The following is an 18,203-nucleotide window of genomic DNA, read 5'->3' as shown; positions in this document are numbered from 1 at the left end:
TCACTGAATGATTTAGGACCAAAATACATCAGAGACTTGTTGCCGCCATCCAGACTTCTCTGCTCTTCTGGTTCAGGTCTGCTCTGTGTCCCCAGAATCAGAACCAAACATGGAGAAGCAGCATTCAGCTTTTATGATCCACAGACCTGGAACAAACTTCCAGAAAACTGCAGGAACGCTGAAACCCTCAGTTCCTTTAAATCAAGGTTAAAAACTAATTTGTTTACAGCTGACTTTGACTAAATTATTTAAACCATTGTGAATTTTAATTAAAAAGTAGTAAAACGTACTACACTCTAGCTAAAGTCCAAAGTTTCTTTAATAGGCCACTGCACTGTAACTCAATCTTTTTGTTCTCTCTTTACTTTTCATGTTTTCATTAAGTAAAGCACCATGAATTGCCTTGTTGCTGGAATGTGCTTTACAAATGAACTTGCCTTGCCTTCAGTACATTTTGCATCCAAAGCCCAGATCATCACTCCTTCACCACCATGCTTGACAGTCTAGATGAAATGCTGGTGCTGATAAAGTGTTTGTTTTTTGACAAACATCTCCACTTTGGCCATATTAGTTCAAAAGACTTTGATTAAAACATTTTGTTGTTGGATAATATGGAACTGTGCAAACTTTATAACGGCTACCATGTTGTTTTTATAGAAAGAATATGATTTTCTTTGCAATTACTTATGCAATTATATTAATACTTTTGTAATGACAAAATTATTTTGTGAATGTTCTTATAAACCTTCTCAGATGTGCAACAGTTGCTTCTCTGAGATCATTGCTGATGTCTTTCCTCTTTGGCATTGTGTCATCAAACACCTGTGAGGATGTTTGGCAGTCAAGAATGCCTGGAATTAACATAAAACATACAATCAAAATTAGTTATAAAGACCTCTGGTGGGAACGTGTCTTAATTGAGCTTTGATGGTTCTTCATAATAGAAATGATTTGTAATAATTTGTGCAATCACACTCACAGTAACGAGCTGAGGCAGTTACTGTACATCAAATCATACACTCTGACTTACATGTATTTTTCTGTATTTTTCTCTTTTACTAGTTGTAAAAGTGTAAAATCTGAAGTCCCAAAATTCAAAAAGACAATACATATATTTGAGATGACTTTTTGCTGATCTGTGGCCTTGTGGAAATTTCACTGGGAGATTCTCGTCTTTGCTTTTTTTTTTTTTCCATGGAAAGCTGGATTTGGGCAAAAGCTCTCCTCCTCCTCCTCCTCCTCCTCCTCCTCCTCCTCCTCCTCCTCCAGCCTTCACATCCGGGTCAGTTGAGTTGGTCGGAGCTGGGTGTTACTTTCAAATGATCCTCGTAAACTTGGTCACTTTTAAAGTTAGAAAGTTTTGAACTTGGTTAGTTGGTTTCCTGATTCACATAATCTAAAGAGTAACTTAGTTTCCTTGTATAAACTAAATTAATAAATGTTACGCAAAGTTATCCTTAAAGATGTTTACTGGTCCTTTTTATTCCGTTAGAAGTGTGTCCAACATAAGTGACTCTAAAAACCTTTAATAGGAATAATACATTTTTGTTGTTGCACATGTTTCCCGAGATTATTATCATTTTAATCAATCCACAAAGTCTAACATGAGATGGCTTAAATCCTTTCAAAGAATGTCCCCGCTGTGTGGTTTGTAGGCTCTGGTGCTGACATGTCGGATATTGGAGTGGGGCCGTGAAGGCGTCCTAAGTTGGGCAGCTCTCTGTTATCTCAAAGGCAGAGTGATGATCCAGCTGCTGCGTGCGCGCCTGACATGGATACAGTTGCGCTTTTACAACTGAAACTGGACACATAACAAAGTTAAACTGTTACATTCTGGGACTTTTACCGGGGACAAAACTTCCTCCACGGCCGCACTCATGTGATTAATCCCCCCCCACCCACCCCACTCCACCTCCACCTCCCCATTTTCTTCTCTTTTTCCCCTAAGCCATGTCCAAAAGCCTGAAGAAGAGGAAGAACCACTGGAGCAGCGGCGTCCACGAGAGCGTGCTGTGCAGGAATGAGGAGGGGGAGCCGGGGCTGCTGGAGCTGCTGCAGCTGCAGGGCGGCGCGGAGCGCGGGCTCTTCCCGCTGCTGGGTGAGCTTCCCCCGGGCAGGGCGCGCTGCCGCGGCGGTGGCCAGCTGCTCCGGGATGAACTCCTGCTGGAAGTCAATGACACCCCGGTGGCCGGACTCACCACCCGGGACGTGCAGGCGGTGCTGCGGCACAGCAAGGACCCCGTCCGCCTCAAGTGTGTCAAACAAGGTGAGTTTTGGGGAGTTTAAACACCAACTTTGCCCCCCTTTTCAAAAAAATAAAAAAAATTTACAGGGCTGCTATTATGTCTTTAAAACTGATGGTATTCCCAAAGTATTATTTTTTAATCTGTTTATTATTATGGTTATTATTGGTGACATAGCCGGATGTTTTGGTGTCGCACCTACAGTAATGTTGGGTTTCTGAGGGGGGTGTGTTGCCAGTGGTGGACAGTAACGGAGTAAATTTACTTGAGTAGCCTACTGTACTTAAGTACATCCAGAGGATTTGTACTTTACTTGAGTATTAGATTTCTTTGGTACTTATTACTCTTACTTGAATACATTTCCAAGACAAATATTTTTACTTTTACTCGAGTAAATTTCTAGGAAGGCTGAAAAGTACTCGTTACTTTCAGGTCTGCTCTTTTTTCTTCCTCCCTAAAATCCTATTGGACACAAGCTGTTTTTGTCAAAGGAGGAGACCTATCACAGTGCACGCTCTCCACTGGGATGTACGTAAAGCGGAAATACGTCAACCCTCCTCAAAACGATACCGCCAAAGTAGCCTGCGTTTGTCAAGACAGAGCCGCAACAAGTCAAGACAGAGCCGCAACAACGGCTACGCCTGCGTCAGGAGAAGAAAGACAATCCGCTGAGTCGTCTGAGTCTGATAATGAGCCGGACTCGGAGCAGGGACTTTCACAAAATACTTGGCCGTGGTCCGTATCTTAACTCAATGTTTGAGTTCGACCGAGTAAAAAACGAGGGCCCAGACAAACCACAGACATTTATGTTCAAATGTTTATTTTGTCTGCCGAAGCAGAACTACCTCTCTGCTTTCAACAACTCAACATCGAATTCTCAGAAACAAGAGTTAAAAGATCCTTAAATTAATTTAGAAAAAATATAGTAATTTACTGAATTTACTAAATAAATACTACTAAATACTACTAAATTTAAAAGCATTTACTTTTGGATACTTAAGTACCTTTAAAAGCAAGTACTTTTCTACTCTTACTCGAGTAATATTTTGACTGAGCTACTTTTACTTGTAACGGAGTAAATTTTGACCAGTAGTATTTGTACTCTTACTCAAGTACTGGGGTCGAATACTCTGTCCACCTCTGGTTACAGTAAGCCTGAATTATGGTTTTGCGTTAAATCGACGCAGAGCCCTACGCTGTAGGGTACGGCGTAGTCTACGGCGTAAGGTACGGCGTATGGTACGCGGCGACGCGCAACCGCGCCGTACTCTCTGCGTCGGTGTAACACGGAACCATAAATCAGCCTTTAGTGGCAGTCGGGAAACACACATTTCAGCATCACTCTTTCACTTCAAACACAGGAACCAAAACTGCCTCAACTGTCTCAGTATTCAACTGAACACAACTTGTAACAACAGAATCAGGGTTTATAACAACATTATTATTGGCAGGAAAACACAGAAACTTTACTGTCACAGACGCATCCATATTTGATGACATCAGCTTTTACAGCATTAATCAGGTTTTTCCTTTTGGTTATATTATTTGTTGGGGCAGTTTCTTTATGTTGTGGGATGGATATTGTAGGTTTTGTACATGATACTGTTGTCACTTAAGACCCCGTCTGTCTCAAATGTGTCAAACAAGGTGAGTTTTTGGGAGTTTAAACACCAACTTTGCCCCCCTTCCAAAAAAATTTAAAAGAAATTGAGTTGCACTAATGTGTGTTACAGTAAGCCTGAATTATGGTTCTGCGTTAAATCGATGCAGAGCCCTACGGCGTAGGGTACGCGGCGACGCGCACATTACGCCGTAGGCTCTGCGTCGGTGTAACGCGGAACCATAAATCGGCCTTTAGTGGCAGTCGGGAAACACACATTCCAGCATCACTCTTTCACTTCAAACACAGGAACAAAAACGGCCTCCACTGTCTCAGTCTTCAACTGAACACAACTTGTAACCACAGAATCAGGGTTTATAACAACATTATTCTTGGCAGGAAAACACAGAAACTTTACTGTACTTTTACTTTAGATTATCTGACTTATTCTCACTCTTCCTAAATCTAAATTAATTATTTCAGACACATCCATATTTGATGACACCAGCTTTTACAGCATTAATCAGGTTTTTCCTTTTGGTTATATTATTTGTTGGGGCAGTTTTGGAGAATCATTCTGCAGTTTCTTTATGTTGTGGGATGGATATTGTAGGTTTTGTACGTGATACTGTTGTCAGCTAAGACCCTGTCTGTCTCAAATGTGTCAAACAAGGTGAGTTTTTGGGAGTTTTAACACCAACTTTGCCCCCCCCCCCCCCCCCCCAAAAAAAAAAAAAAAAAAAATTGATAGGACTGCTATTATGTCTTAAAAACTGATTGTATTCCTAAAGTATGTAAAGAGATGCCCTTTTTTTTATGTTTTATTATTATTGGTGACATAGCCAGATGTTTTGGTCGTGGTTCTGGTTCTGGTGTCGCACCTAATGTTGGGTTTCTGAGGGGGGTGTGTTGCACTAATGTGTGTTACATTAGTGGCAGTCAGGAAACACACATTCCAGCATCACTCTTTCACTTCAAACACAGGAACAAAAACGGCCTCCACTGTCTCAGTCTTCAACTGAACACAACTTGTAACAACAGAAATACAGCGCTTTAGGGATTCAGGGCTTATAACAACATTATTCTTGGCATGGAAACACAGAGACTTTACTGTTACATTTCCCCCCCACACACAAGATGATCTGACTTATTCTCACTCTTCCTTAGGAATCTAAATTAATCATTTCAGATGCATCCATATTTGATGACCTCAGCTTTTACAGCATTAATCAGGTTTTTCCTTTTGGTTATATTATTTGTTTGGACAATTTTGAAGAATGATGTTGTAGGTTTTGTACTTGATACGGTTGGTTTTCATTGTTAAGTAGTTTTTTTATGTGTGTGTGCCAAAAATAAGATTATTGTGATAGGGATGTCAGATGTAAGAGTTAACATCATTCTAAGGGTACATTTTCCTGGTTATTATTATTATTTTTTCACTTTTTCACTTTGTCATCATCCTTTTGGTCCCAAATAAAGCCAAACATTTGACTAAACATTTGGCCTGCATGGTAAAAACCATATGTGATAGTGATATACTGTATGTTGATTTGTAAATACATATTTTTTTTGATACAATCGATTTGGGTTAACAATATTGTCCAAAACACATCCATGCCAATACAACATTTCACTCAGAAAGGTAAAGAGAAGTATCTTTGAACTTGATGAACTCTGGTGACTGTATTTACACCGTTTAGAACCAGTTTAGTATATTTCACCAGTTTAGTTTTGTATTGATTTGGACGTACAAGGATGGATGACTGTTACATAAATGTGGGGACATATTTGATGTGTTGCGGACTCGATAGCCATCGTTAATAGCAAATATGTTGTAATTTTTTAAATATCCAAAATGGCCTCACACTGCAGATTTGATTTGTTTTTTTTGGTAACTATAAGTCCGACACGTTGTTTGTCATTTCAAGCTTTCCAACTTAACGTTAGTAGACACACCCCCAAACAAACACAGGATGTGACTCCCATCGCATCTCACAAGAGATTTCCCGCTCGCAAAAAACAGCATTTTTTTTAATTCACCCAAAGGCGACTTTTGTAATAGTTGACAGTAAAAGTCAGCTAATTGTGACATTCCTGTGGTGAGTTTTAACCTCCATGCATCCACTGACCCCACTTAATTTCTATAAACAGACTAACAATTTATCATTGTTGCTCTTAAAGCGAGCACAGGAAGTTATGTGATGCTGCCTCACAACTTCCTGTTTTGAGTTGAGAGATGGAGACCCGGGTTGTTGGATTAAGCAAACTTTATAGCAATTATGTTGATTATATGACTTCATTTTAAACTGGACTGCTCATTATGAAAGTATTCCGTTGTCAGAGGTTGCACAAATATTGTTAAATATGTTATTGAGTATTTAAGGGGGAATCAGGTGAAAGGACACAAGGAGTTTATTAAGTAGGAAGGGGAAGACGGAGGAACGGTGGCAGCAAACTCCAGTTTCCCTGAGAGATATTCTCCAAAGAAAACCAGAAAAGCCACAGTAATAACAGACAAAACGATAGAACATTTCAGAAATACAGTTCAAAAAGTTTAAGCTATTTTTAAAGCACTGCTTAATAAAAAAAAAAGAAGCTTGTTTTAGTGGGTTGATGCACAAACGAAAGGAAGCCTTTTGAAACTGGCTTTATGTTACCCACTTCCAAGGTACAGCAAAAGCAGCAGGATGTGACATTGGGTGGCGATAAAGACGTGGGAGCTGGATAATTCCAGTCTGTTGTGGGTCTGTGATGTCACCATACCCTAAAAAATCTCAACGTCTGACTTGAAACCTAAATATATTCTTTCAAGCACAGATAAAGGATTTCTGTTTAGTAATATGTTCTATTTTAGATCAATTGTCACCACAAAATCATTGCAGAATTACTTTTATTTTCTCGTGTTGTGATTTAGCTGCGCCATCTGCTCAGTTGTAAAAAATAGCACCTATAAATTAATTTTATTTTTTCAATTACAAAAAGAAAATGCACCACATTTTCAGTTTGAATTGCACATGTATTACTTCGCAGAGCAGCTGTTATAGTATGCAGTATTTACTATCCAATTTGTGCTGCATTTGGTATACTAAATTAAATTTGAAAGGGTGCTGTATAAGCATTAGAGCAAATCTCCGAGTCCCTATTTCAACATTATGGTCGTGTCGCAGAAAATGAAATATACCATAAAGTATGAAAAGGTCAGGGAACTCTCCTTAGATCTGGTTTGTGAGTCAGATGTGAGATTGTTGTGGTTGTGCTGGAGTCTCAGGAGGCTGGGATTGAGCCGTCCACTGCCTCCACGGCTGTCAGGATTGTTGCAGCCCATGCAGCTGCAAGGATACGCAGCAGCCTCCCTATAACATTTAAAAACATTGCAGAGAGTTAAATTATGTGAAACTCCCAGGCCACGGATTCAGCCCTCCAGCTGCCTGAACCTTTGATCCCAGTAGTTGAAGGTAGTCGGTGTCTTGCGTTGTGCGCTGGAACCAAGATCTGAGATCTGGTTTTGGGGTGAAAAATCAGCCTGTAAGAGGCTTTGGATCAAAGTCTTAGCTCATGTGGTGCATATCTGTGTGTGTGTGTGAGTGTGTGTTCATGTGTGTGTGTGTGTATGTTCACCATCAGAACAGGGATTTATTTAAAAAGCAGCCAAGCCTATATCAAATTAATGTTATTTTTTTTCATGAAATATTTATGTCCTCCGGCGAGGGGCTGAAGTGATTGATATTCTTCTGCAGCTCTGCTCTTGTTTTTCAGTTTCTTGTTTATACTATTAAGTTGTTAATGTGATTGATTTTTGCATTAAGTAAATATTACAGGGGAAAACAAACTTTCGCAGTGCCTCTTGCACTTGTTTAAACAAGTATGGATATATTTTTTTATTTGCTTTCAATCAGAGGTGGATTTACTTTTATCTTTTGTCTCACACAACTCCTTATTAAGAAGAGTACACAATTCAGAGGGGGTACATAAACAGGAGTGTGTAATTATTAAAACACAAGTCCCTGCAGTAGTCAGTTTTATGAGACACTAGAAAGTAACAGAATGCCCTCCAGAACTTTATTTCAAATAAATCTAAATCTACTTGACAAGCTTTCGTAAACGTTACACTTTGCAATAAAAAAGACAGTTAAGATTATTATTTCTTTCCTTTGTAAACACATTCAACTTTTGTCAAAATTTGTATTTAACAGACTTCTCACATTTGACTCGCGTTTGTCAAAAAAAAGGCACTGCTGACCTATAACGATACAGGCGCTGGAGTTATCATATCAATTCTCACAAATATTTACTTAATTACTTAACTGTGAAGAACTAATTAACAGAAAAGTTCAATTAAAATATAAATGTGTATTATCTACGCATCTCCACTTTGAATTTGCTATCAGTTGTTATCACGCTGGCTGATTTTACCCAGATTTCTTTTTATTATGAAATGTGCACATTAATGGAAATGAGTGAATCTGGCTAATAAAATCCCGTGACGACTGGACATTTATTGACTCGGTAACTGTGTTTCCATCACAGTTTTGACACAAAACTCGAGCAGTATTTCAAAATGTCGATGAAATTCAAATGCAAAAAGACTCTATTTAGTCATGTTTTTAAGGCACTTCCTAGTCTGCTTCTAAAAGTTAAATCATTTTTTTTTTTTTTTTATGTAAAAACAGTCTGTAGCTCATTTTGATGTGAGACCCAGATTTTAACTTTAGGGGTTTTACAGCTGTACACAAACCTGGCCTTTGAATGTTGGCGGTGGTATTTGAAATGACCCTTTACTGATTACATAGCATGCCAGCCATAGTGTTGTGTGTTGTCTTAATATGTAGTGAGACTTGTCTTAAAATGCAGTGAGATTATCTTAAAGGGGACCTATTATGGCATCTAATACCTATTTTAAACAGGCCTTGAATGTCTTAAAAACAAGCTTTTGATTGTTTTTGCTAGATAAATTAGAAATTGAGCCTCTGAGCCATGTCTTTATCTTCCCAGTCTCTAACCTCATTATCTATGCAGGATTCTGAGTGGGCGGGGCTATGATAATGAGGCACTGTGCTGATTGGCTGCCTGAATGACGCGATACACCGCTACAAAAAAATGGCGGAAGCCCCGGCCGGCGGAGTTAGTTGTGGGCGTGGTTTTACGCATCGGAGGCCAACCGATGTAGATTGCATTTTGGTTACGTAACGAAAGTGTGCAGAATCTGAACGGCTCGTAGAAGCCACATCACACTGGATGAATTTGGTTGCTTTCCTCCTTCTCTGAGTTGGCAGGCTGAGGGGAGACCACTTTATATATGTTAAAGCAAGAAAAAACATGTTTTTCATAATAGGTCCCCTTTAATATGTAGTGAGACTTGTCTTAATATGTATTCAGAATTATCTTAATATGTAATGAGAATTATCTTAACATGTAGTGAGAACATTCCTACCTGTAGTGTAGAACTGATGAGACATCAATGAGGCATTGAAGAGCTCTGACGAAAATGATGCTCTAAGTGTCTAAAGGTAAATTCTGGGAACAGTCACGACAGCGCTCCCTACGTAGTCCTTCATAGTGGTCATGGTGAGTTCAAACACAACCTTGATGTTTCCTCTAGCAGCTGAGGGAAGGCAGTTGCCAAGCAACTGTAAACATTATAGCTCTTGAGGCTCACATTGGTGATTTAATGCACAAACTGTGATGTTCACTTCCCCCCCGACCGTATTCTTATTCAGGCTCATTCAAACATTTGCCATCAGTGTTCCAAGTGTTTCCCAACATCATAGAAGGCTGTTATAAAACGTCGTCCGTACTGTCAACATCTGCTTCCCCACTAAATCATCTGATATAAGAATAATCACACGAGGTGCTGCGTTCCTCACAGCTTTCTCAGATGCTGTGTCAAATCAGTGGTAGAATTGAACTAGGTCATTGATTATCAGATAATCCAAACAAAGTTAATCTGCTTTGTTGGATCCAGATGTGACCACTTTGGCCAAATGTGCCCTTCTTTGAGAACGTATATCTTGTGATATGAACTAATTTTCAGAAGGACTACCACTATTCTTGTAGGAGTAAATAGTACAGACTCAGTAATTAATCAAAACAAGTTGACTCTTTATAAAAATGAATGGGAGTCTGTTGTATCAACCAGCATCTAGTGGTCAATAGTGATATTGCACTTTAAGGCATTTTGAAGTTTTTTTTTAATGTCCAACAACATATGAAGTTATCCATCAGTCATTCAGTCTGCACATGTATGTGTGCATCGTTTTGAATTCACTTTTTTACTATTTATAGACCAAAATATTTAATAGAAATGACAAATGTAATCACAGAGTTTGTTGGATAAAGATACTTCCGGTCTTTAGGATTATTTCTCTGAACAATCTTTGATCGTAAACCTTTCACATGTAAGACCATGTGTGATTATTTTCCTTGTGTTGACCCCTGGATAGACTGTAAACTGGTATAAAGCAGATTTAGGAAAGTAGATGGTTGGATAACAAAGGCTTATAAATATTATAAGAAAATGATGTTGTCACCAAATATTTAATGTACACATTAAATATTTGAGACATGGATGAGTAAAACCTGAAATCATGAAAAAGTGGTTGTTTTGGCACACATTGGCAGTTAAAAGTCTTGGTCAAACTTTGCTGTAAAGGAAGCTTTCAGCTGAAGAAAACAGCTGCTTGGTACTTGAGGTTTTGTACTCATCTAGAATCACTGGGATGAAAATGATGTGTTTGCAGATGTTCTGGTCGTGTGAAATAGTTGAGGTATTGTATGTGTTCTGTGACAGTCTGGGCATTGTTTGGTCATCTTCTTACCCTCCACTTGATCTCTAAAGTGGCTTTACTGAATAATACATCAAGTCATCTGAAAATGCTTTCTCTTTCTCTTGCAATATCTTCTCAGGATTGCAGCCTTTCACTGCAAACAGGAAAAAAAAACAGGTCCTTATTTTCACTCCAAATGTTCTGAAGTGCATCATTTCTAAAGTTATTGTACCTTCACTTTTTCATCTAATCTAAAATCCTCAGGCAGTATCTTGCATAGATGCAGACATGCGTAATATTAGGTCTTTTTATTTGTCTCTGAGGTGAGAATTAGATTAGTTCGCCAACAGGGCATAATTAGGATCTCAAAAACCCAAAAATGATTGTATGAGAAAACACAGGGTGCAATTACACTTCCAGAGACATGAGAAATGAGCTTGGAGCAAAACACTGTCGACGATATAAGCATTGGGATTTGTTGCTGTGACGACTGTGGATTTGATATTGGCAGTGAATGAAAATGCACATTTTCAGAGTGTCCCCTGGAACATATTCATAATGTTGCAGTTTTCTTGTTTTCTAAAATGATATTTACCGAAACAGTTGTGCGAAGTAATGTCAAATAAGACCTAAATTGGTTCACCTGCCTGAGTCATACTGGGAGACGCACACTGACGCCTGCAGGACGAACATGCACGTCAAGGACCAGATTTATAACAAAGTTTGTGACATGTAATCTGCACATTGGAGATAAATGGGAGGATTCCTAACTTTAATTACCACTCAGAGCCCGTCACATTCTGAGTCATAAATTATCCATCAAACGAAGTCAACTTGAAGGGAGAAATGAGTCCCAACTCTCAGCTGCGTCACCATTACGCTGTTGTCCAAAAATAAAAAGGTGTAATCCAGCATTATAAAAACTCACTGCTGTTATCTGCTGCTCAGGGCATTATGTTTTTCAAATTTTCCATGTATGCAAGGCAAGTTTATTTGTATAGCACAATTCAACAGAAGGTAATTCAAAGTGCTTTACATCAACATTAAAAGCGGCAAGACACAATTAAACAGTTAATAACAAATAAAATGATAAGAAAAGAGGTAAAATAATACAAAGCACAAGTAGTTAAAAAGTAATGGCAGTAGTACAGCAGGTACACATCTCATTCTTACAATGGCGAGAATTACGTTTCTATACGGTCAAAACGTACAAAGACCAGGTCAAATACAGTATTACAAAAGTAATCTGTAACAATTCATACGGTGAATTAAACCAATTTGACAATTCTATGCCACAATGCCTGTTTCCAGGTCTTATTTCACACAACTGACGAGAATTACGTTTCTATACGGTCAAAACGTGCAAAGTACAACGACTGGGTCAAATACAGTATTGCACAAACAATGCAACAACTGCAACATGAATATTAAAAAGGAAGTAAATTACAAGCATGACAAATCCCTTTTCCCTTCGGTCAGTCTTGTGTAATGTCCATGAAGAACAAACTGTCACTTGTTGGGAATTCATAAATGCTTTGAAAGCAAAGCATTAAGGTAAATTAGCTTTGTGCCGTGTAAATGTTTTTTGTTTCCTCTCCTTCTTCCGTATAAAGACTGAAATGCCCCAGTTCTGGTCCTCAGTTCAGCTCCAGTCAGGGATTCATGCAGCCAGCTGCTGAGACTCTCTCTCCATCTTTCACTGCCACTACCTGGAGAAGCTCTTACTGTCTCTGCACTCAGCTGTCGCTGAGGACCGGTAGATGATTGAGCTTCGCTGAGCGGTGGGGGTGCAGGTAAAAGCAGACATTTCCAGGTCAGCCCAAGGCGATTGGTGTGTTTGCTGGGTGCCCACTTAGTGGGTAGCTGCTGCTGGAGAAAGTCATTATAGGTGGGTTTTTTTTAGCCTGAGGAGCCACAGGAAGTCGGCACCCTTGGAGTTTTAAAAAGTTGTCTTTGGCTAAGGGTAGGACTCGAGCGACAGCTATGTCGGTCACTCCGTCAGACCAGCTTTTAAGCCCTTAAGAAACATTCCCACCAAGGCAATTGCTGTGAAATTGGATTAGGCTACATGTTAATTGTTCCGGCTATGCTGGCTTTGAAGATCTTCTTGGGAGAAGAGTTACTTTGGAGATATATACATATGTCAATATGTGAGTACAGTAATCTCTCGCTATAACGTGGTTCACCTTTCACGGTCTCGCTGCTTCACGGATTTGCATTGTGCATCGTGTTCTGCATTCTGATTGGCTAAACAGTCTCCCCGCTTCTTCACTTCCTGTGTCAACAATGCTGAGAATGGCCAATGAGCTTCAGCGAGCCGCTCAAGAACGCGAGCCTTTGATGAAACGTTCATTACAGTTCTCAAATATAATCGATGGTGGCATGTCGGTTTATAAGAATCTTTTTGCCCAAAAGAAAAAAGAGCGACAACAACTACCCATAACTATGTTATTCTCTCGGAAAAACACACCTGCACCGCGGGCTTTAGAAGAAAAAGATGCTACAGAGCGAGTCGGGATACAGCGGCATAGAAGAGCAGTGAAATACGTGCGAGTCACAATTTGTCCTACTGTACTTATTGTATATTTTTTTTCATAATCATCTTTCAGTTTCTCTCTTTCAAATCCAATTACTCGGGTCGTGGTGGGGCGGTGCTGATCTCCGCAATTTGAAGCCTTGTATAATAATTGTAAAAAAAAAAAACCCTAGAAAAACGAGAGATTACTGTACATCTTTGAGATAAAAAAACAACAAATAACAGAAGGCAAAAGGATTTTGTATATTTATTAAGAAGGTGTTCAGAAGCTGAGCTGTTTTTATATTATAACATAATTCTTATCAGCATATTGGATCTTGGGGAAGAAAAACCATTCCTTATAACTAAAAATAAAGATTTAAAGACTCAAAGTTCACACACAACCGAAACACAAGCTACCAGGCAACTGCCTGGCAAAACCTTTTACTCACTTACTACTGTGACTCATGTTGCATTCCATCAAATATGTGTTATTGCAAAGATGCTCTCAGATGCACAAATTATGTAAATGACACTTTGATTTAAAACGGTACATGTCGCCGAAAAGCCACTCCAGTTTGCAGACATGTGGTTAACAGCTAGGGTGTAGCATGTGTGGCCATGTGGTGGTGTGGGGAAGACCTAGATGTGGGGCTTGACTTGAATTTTAAACCTTTGCATAACGTCGCATCTGGGTGCATGATGTGAATCAAAGCGACACCCATCTGAGCCCCATCTGAACCCCATCTGAACCCCATCTGAACCCCACCTGAACCCCACCTGAGCCTCACCTGAACCCCATCTGAACCCCATCTGAACCCCATCTGAGCCCCATCTGAGCCCCATCTGAGCCCCATCTGAGCCTGGTGGCTACTTTTGTCACCTGTCTCTTCATTCCTGATTCTAAATCCAAACTGCTGACAGGTTCTTTCCCCATATGGAACTGCACTTATTAAGGTATGCCCAGTTTTCTCGCCCACCGCTATTCTGCCTCAAAGTCAAACCGAGGCAAGATGGAACTCAGCCGGTGCTTTACTCCGACGAGCACTGAGGGAACCACATACAGTATGAGAGGCGGCAGCCGTGACGGACCGAACTACGTGCACGTTGCACGGGTTATCAGCTCTTACCACAGCAGCTGCAGGACCCCGCATGAACCCTCTTTTCTCGCGCTTCTTTGGTGATTGTGATCAATAACGTTGGACGTTTTTTTCAAAGTGGTTCCAATTAAATGATTGCTTGTGACTTACTTCTGTGGACACATCCTTTGCACTGCATTTTAATGATTTTATTATGGATGATCAGTGTCACTAATCTGCAGAGAAATTGCTTGCTTGGCAACAAGCAGCCAGCAGGTCCTTAATTTCATTGTGATTTCAGTGTCTCGTTATCTCTGTTTACACATTAGTTGAGTTCCTTCTTACATAAGTCAGTAATATATTGCAGAAGGACTATGTCAGTAATTGTCTCATTGTGCCATTGGGTCACGACACGCTAAATGCTCTGCTGTGATTCACAGTCAGCGCATTAAACAGGATTACTGCCCATACAGTCGTACGTTGGTGGGGGTAAGATGCTGTGAACAGCGCTGGCTCCGGCCTGTTGGACCAGACCACCTTGGTGTTTAAATGAGTGGGTTCTGCTCTATGTCCTAACGGGCTATTTGGATATTTGTTACCACTATCTGCTCCATGTTTTTTATACAATAACCACTGAATCTATTTAGAGTTGGTTTTTGGATCAGGGCTTGGCATCGATTCAAATGTCAAGAAACGATTAGATTCTGATTCTTAAGATTCAGAATCGATTATCAGGGTTTGATTTGATTCCGATATTGATTTGGGTTAGTGTTATTAAAACTGTTTTTTGAGCTGTTGCCTGAATTATATGACTTTGTAGTTATGCAACATATTAATACTAGTATTATATTGAGATTCAACAGCAAGTATTGGCAGCTAATGATGCTGTAAGGACCAATCAGCTCCCAGAATGCTGATAGAACTGCTTTCAGAAACATTGTGTGGGGCAGAATTATCAAACAGATCCAGGGAGCAAACAGAGGACGTATGAAATTGGTTTTATTTTTTTGTTTTTAATTTTTGAGAATTTGGTTTTTAGCATTTTATGCAAATGTAACCCCAAGACAGTATATAAAGTAATGAAATATAGACAATTTATGCAATTATAGCTTAAAACTTTAATGTTTTCATATCTATAAACATATTTAAAGGCAAAAACAGTGCACAAGTCATTCTCGTGTCCAACAAAACATTGCTTTTTTGGGTATAAACAAAAAAATACCAAAAGTTGTAATGTAATGATGAAAAAAAATCGATCTTTAGACATACAAATCGATTTTCAGGAATTAATATGGGAATCGATTTAGAATTGAAAAATCAATTTTTTTCAACACAGGCCTATTTTGGATCAGGAGTTTGTTTTACACATCAAAATCTTTAAATGATATATTATTTGTAGTTGTTCTGTCCTGAATTTGTACTGTTTTTGCAAAATGCTTTAACTGATACAGCTCATACACAGATTGAGGCAATTTCCTCTGCTGCTCTTGGACCACATTCTGCACCGCTAAGTTATTTGTGATGTATGCTAATAATTGCACAGTGAGAGCAGCGGCAGTGGACCCTGAATGTCAGAACAGCTCGCTTTAACACGATGTTAGGATGCATATTTTAACCTCAAACCTGAAAAGCCTTTCAGAAATCACTTTATAACAAGATGTGGCACAAGCTTTCTCGATCGGCTCGGGGGAATACCTCAGCGTATTATGACACTATCCAGTTAATGATGTATGTGCGTGTAATGTAATGATTGACGGGAGTGATAATGGGTTTAGACCGGTCACTTGATTGTTGGGGCTTTGGTATGGAATAATTCCTGGGAAGTTGTAGAGACGCGGAGAGGCGCACGGATGTCGTGTCTGGTAATGATTCTCAGTTCAGACTCATCTGTCTTCTTGTCAGGGTCCCATTGAAAGTGTAAAGTTGGACTAACAAGTGCAACACAAAGTCTGAATCATATACAGACGCAGGCATGCATTAAAGAGCTGCTTTCCTCCCATGTGTGTGTGTGTGTGTGTGTGTGTGTGTGTGTATGTGTATCCCCGGAGCCTTCCTACCACTTACCACAGTGTGTCCAATCATGCTTGACAGAGCTTTTGTGGAGAGATCCTGTTGTTGTTGCACTGTTACACTGTCTGACTCCCTGGCTCACCTCTGGGGACAGGTAACGACAAGGTGCACACACTCACTCAACATGAGCTCCATCACACACATGTAACTGCTTCTCCCGGCTTGGCAACATCAACCATCTGTTATGGCAAGCTGACTTGTTCCACAGAATAAGCAGTGGGAAGGATATAAACCTTTGTGAGTGTGCTGCATGTGTGTGTGTGGTTCTGCTGATAGACACACAACTTACCTTGGTGTTTGTGCATCTGTGGCATCAATTTACCATGAGCCAGATGTTTCAAACAATGTCTGGCACAATCTTTGAATGCAAGTTCTACGTGACTTGTATAAGCCTGTGTTGAAAAAATCGATTTTCCGATTCTAAATTGATTTTCATATTAATTCCTAAAAATCGATTGGTATGTCTAAAGATCGATTTTTTTCTTCTTCTTTTTTCAATCATTACATTACAACTTTTAGTATATTTGTGTTTATGCCCAAAAAAGGATGTTTTGTTGGACACGATGTTTCTGCCTTTACATATGTTTAAAAGTATGGAAACATTAAAGTTTTAGTTATAATTGCATAAATTGTCTATATTTCATTACTATATATCCTTTCTTGGGGTTACATTTGCATAAGATGCTATAAACCAAATTCTAAAAAATTTAAAACCTGAAAAAGACCGAAAATGGAAAAAAATAAAACCAGAATCTGGGAAAAAATAAAAGCGATTTCATATGTCCTCTGTTTGCTGCCCTGGATCTGTTTCATAATTCTGCCCCATACGATGTTTCTGAAAGCAGTTATATCAGCATTGGTTTTTAGAGCCATCATTAGCTGCCAATACTTGCTGTTGAATCTCAATATAATACTAGTATAAATATGTTGCATAACTACACAGTCATTTGTTGCAAATAATTGATGCAACAGCTCAAAAAACAGTTTTAATAACACTAACCCAAATAAATATCGGAATCGAATCGGATTGAACCAAATATTGATAATCGATTCTGAATCTTAGGAATCGGAATCGGAATCGAATCGATTCTTGACATTTGAATCGATCCCCAGCCCTGGACTTGTAAGATCCAAGAATAAATCAGAGAATCACGTATTATTGTTCATCGGTTTCCACTAACTCCAAGTAAAACACACAAACCAAACATCAGGTGTAAGGTGCCAAGCATATTATGATTCATTGCGAGGCTGACATTAATTAGCAGAAACTTCATGGCTGTCCATCTAATAGCTGTTCCAGTATTCCAGCCTTGACCAGAAGGATGCTCCCACAGACGGATCGCATCAGCATAGACCCAGAATGATCGCCAACGGGCAGATGAGGTCAAATTTTCTCTGGTAATGGGTTGTCACAATGATCTCAGGGAGAGCTTCATCAAATTCTGCTACAGGAGACACCCACTGTCCTCCCTAATTAGATGGAGAAATGTGTGCATATTGCATCGTTTTCACTGCAATCAAATGATTTGAGTTTAAACAAAAAGAGTCTGTTATACGTCTTTAGAACAAATTGTACACCACAGAAGGCAAATTACTGGCAGAGTAATGATGCAGACCTTTGTAATCTTTTGCTACATTGATCCCAGATAGCTGAGCATATTTCACTCCTTGTAACTTTGTAACAAGTATTTCTCCTTTTCAATTTTGGTGTGCAGTGATAACAAAAACAAGATAATGGGGATAAAGTACAGTAAATATTCTGCTGCTTAGAAGAGGAACGGTTACATGTCACATCTCTCTCCTCGGGATTAACACCTTTAGCATGGAAATAAAGTACTAATGACAAGTTGAAAAATAACCATTAACAAGCCTAAGTGTTGCTGCGTCGCATTTTCCTCATCAATTAATCACAGACATCCCAGTTTGCCTTTT

At 39.3% G+C, this 18,203-nt stretch overlaps 1 protein-coding gene across 5 annotated transcripts in view; it reads left to right on the top strand.

Annotated features, from left to right (window-relative positions):
* Window positions 1-1,725: 1,725 nt before the first annotated feature.
* magi2a (membrane associated guanylate kinase, WW and PDZ domain containing 2a) overlaps window positions 1,726-18,203 on the top strand; it is a 369,187-nt gene continuing 352,709 nt past the window's right edge. For 4 of the 5 annotated variants that reach the window (XM_061715305.1, XM_061715303.1, XM_061715308.1 and 1 more), the window contains exon 1: window positions 1,727-2,266. In XM_061715305.1, the coding sequence (XP_061571289.1) occupies window positions 1,951-2,266 (316 nt within the window). In that variant the 5' untranslated portion in view covers window positions 1,727-1,950. Of the gene's footprint in view, window positions 2,267-18,203 lie in introns of all 5 variants that reach the window. The other variant, XM_061715304.1, reaches the window with a different exon arrangement.

This window comes from Cololabis saira, chromosome 23 (genome assembly GCF_033807715.1).
Source record: "Cololabis saira isolate AMF1-May2022 chromosome 23, fColSai1.1, whole genome shotgun sequence".
Taxonomy (NCBI): domain Eukaryota; kingdom Metazoa; phylum Chordata; class Actinopteri; order Beloniformes; family Belonidae; genus Cololabis; species Cololabis saira.
The sequence above is the reverse complement of the archived record's forward strand: the minus strand, read 5'-3'. Positions and strand labels throughout refer to the sequence as shown.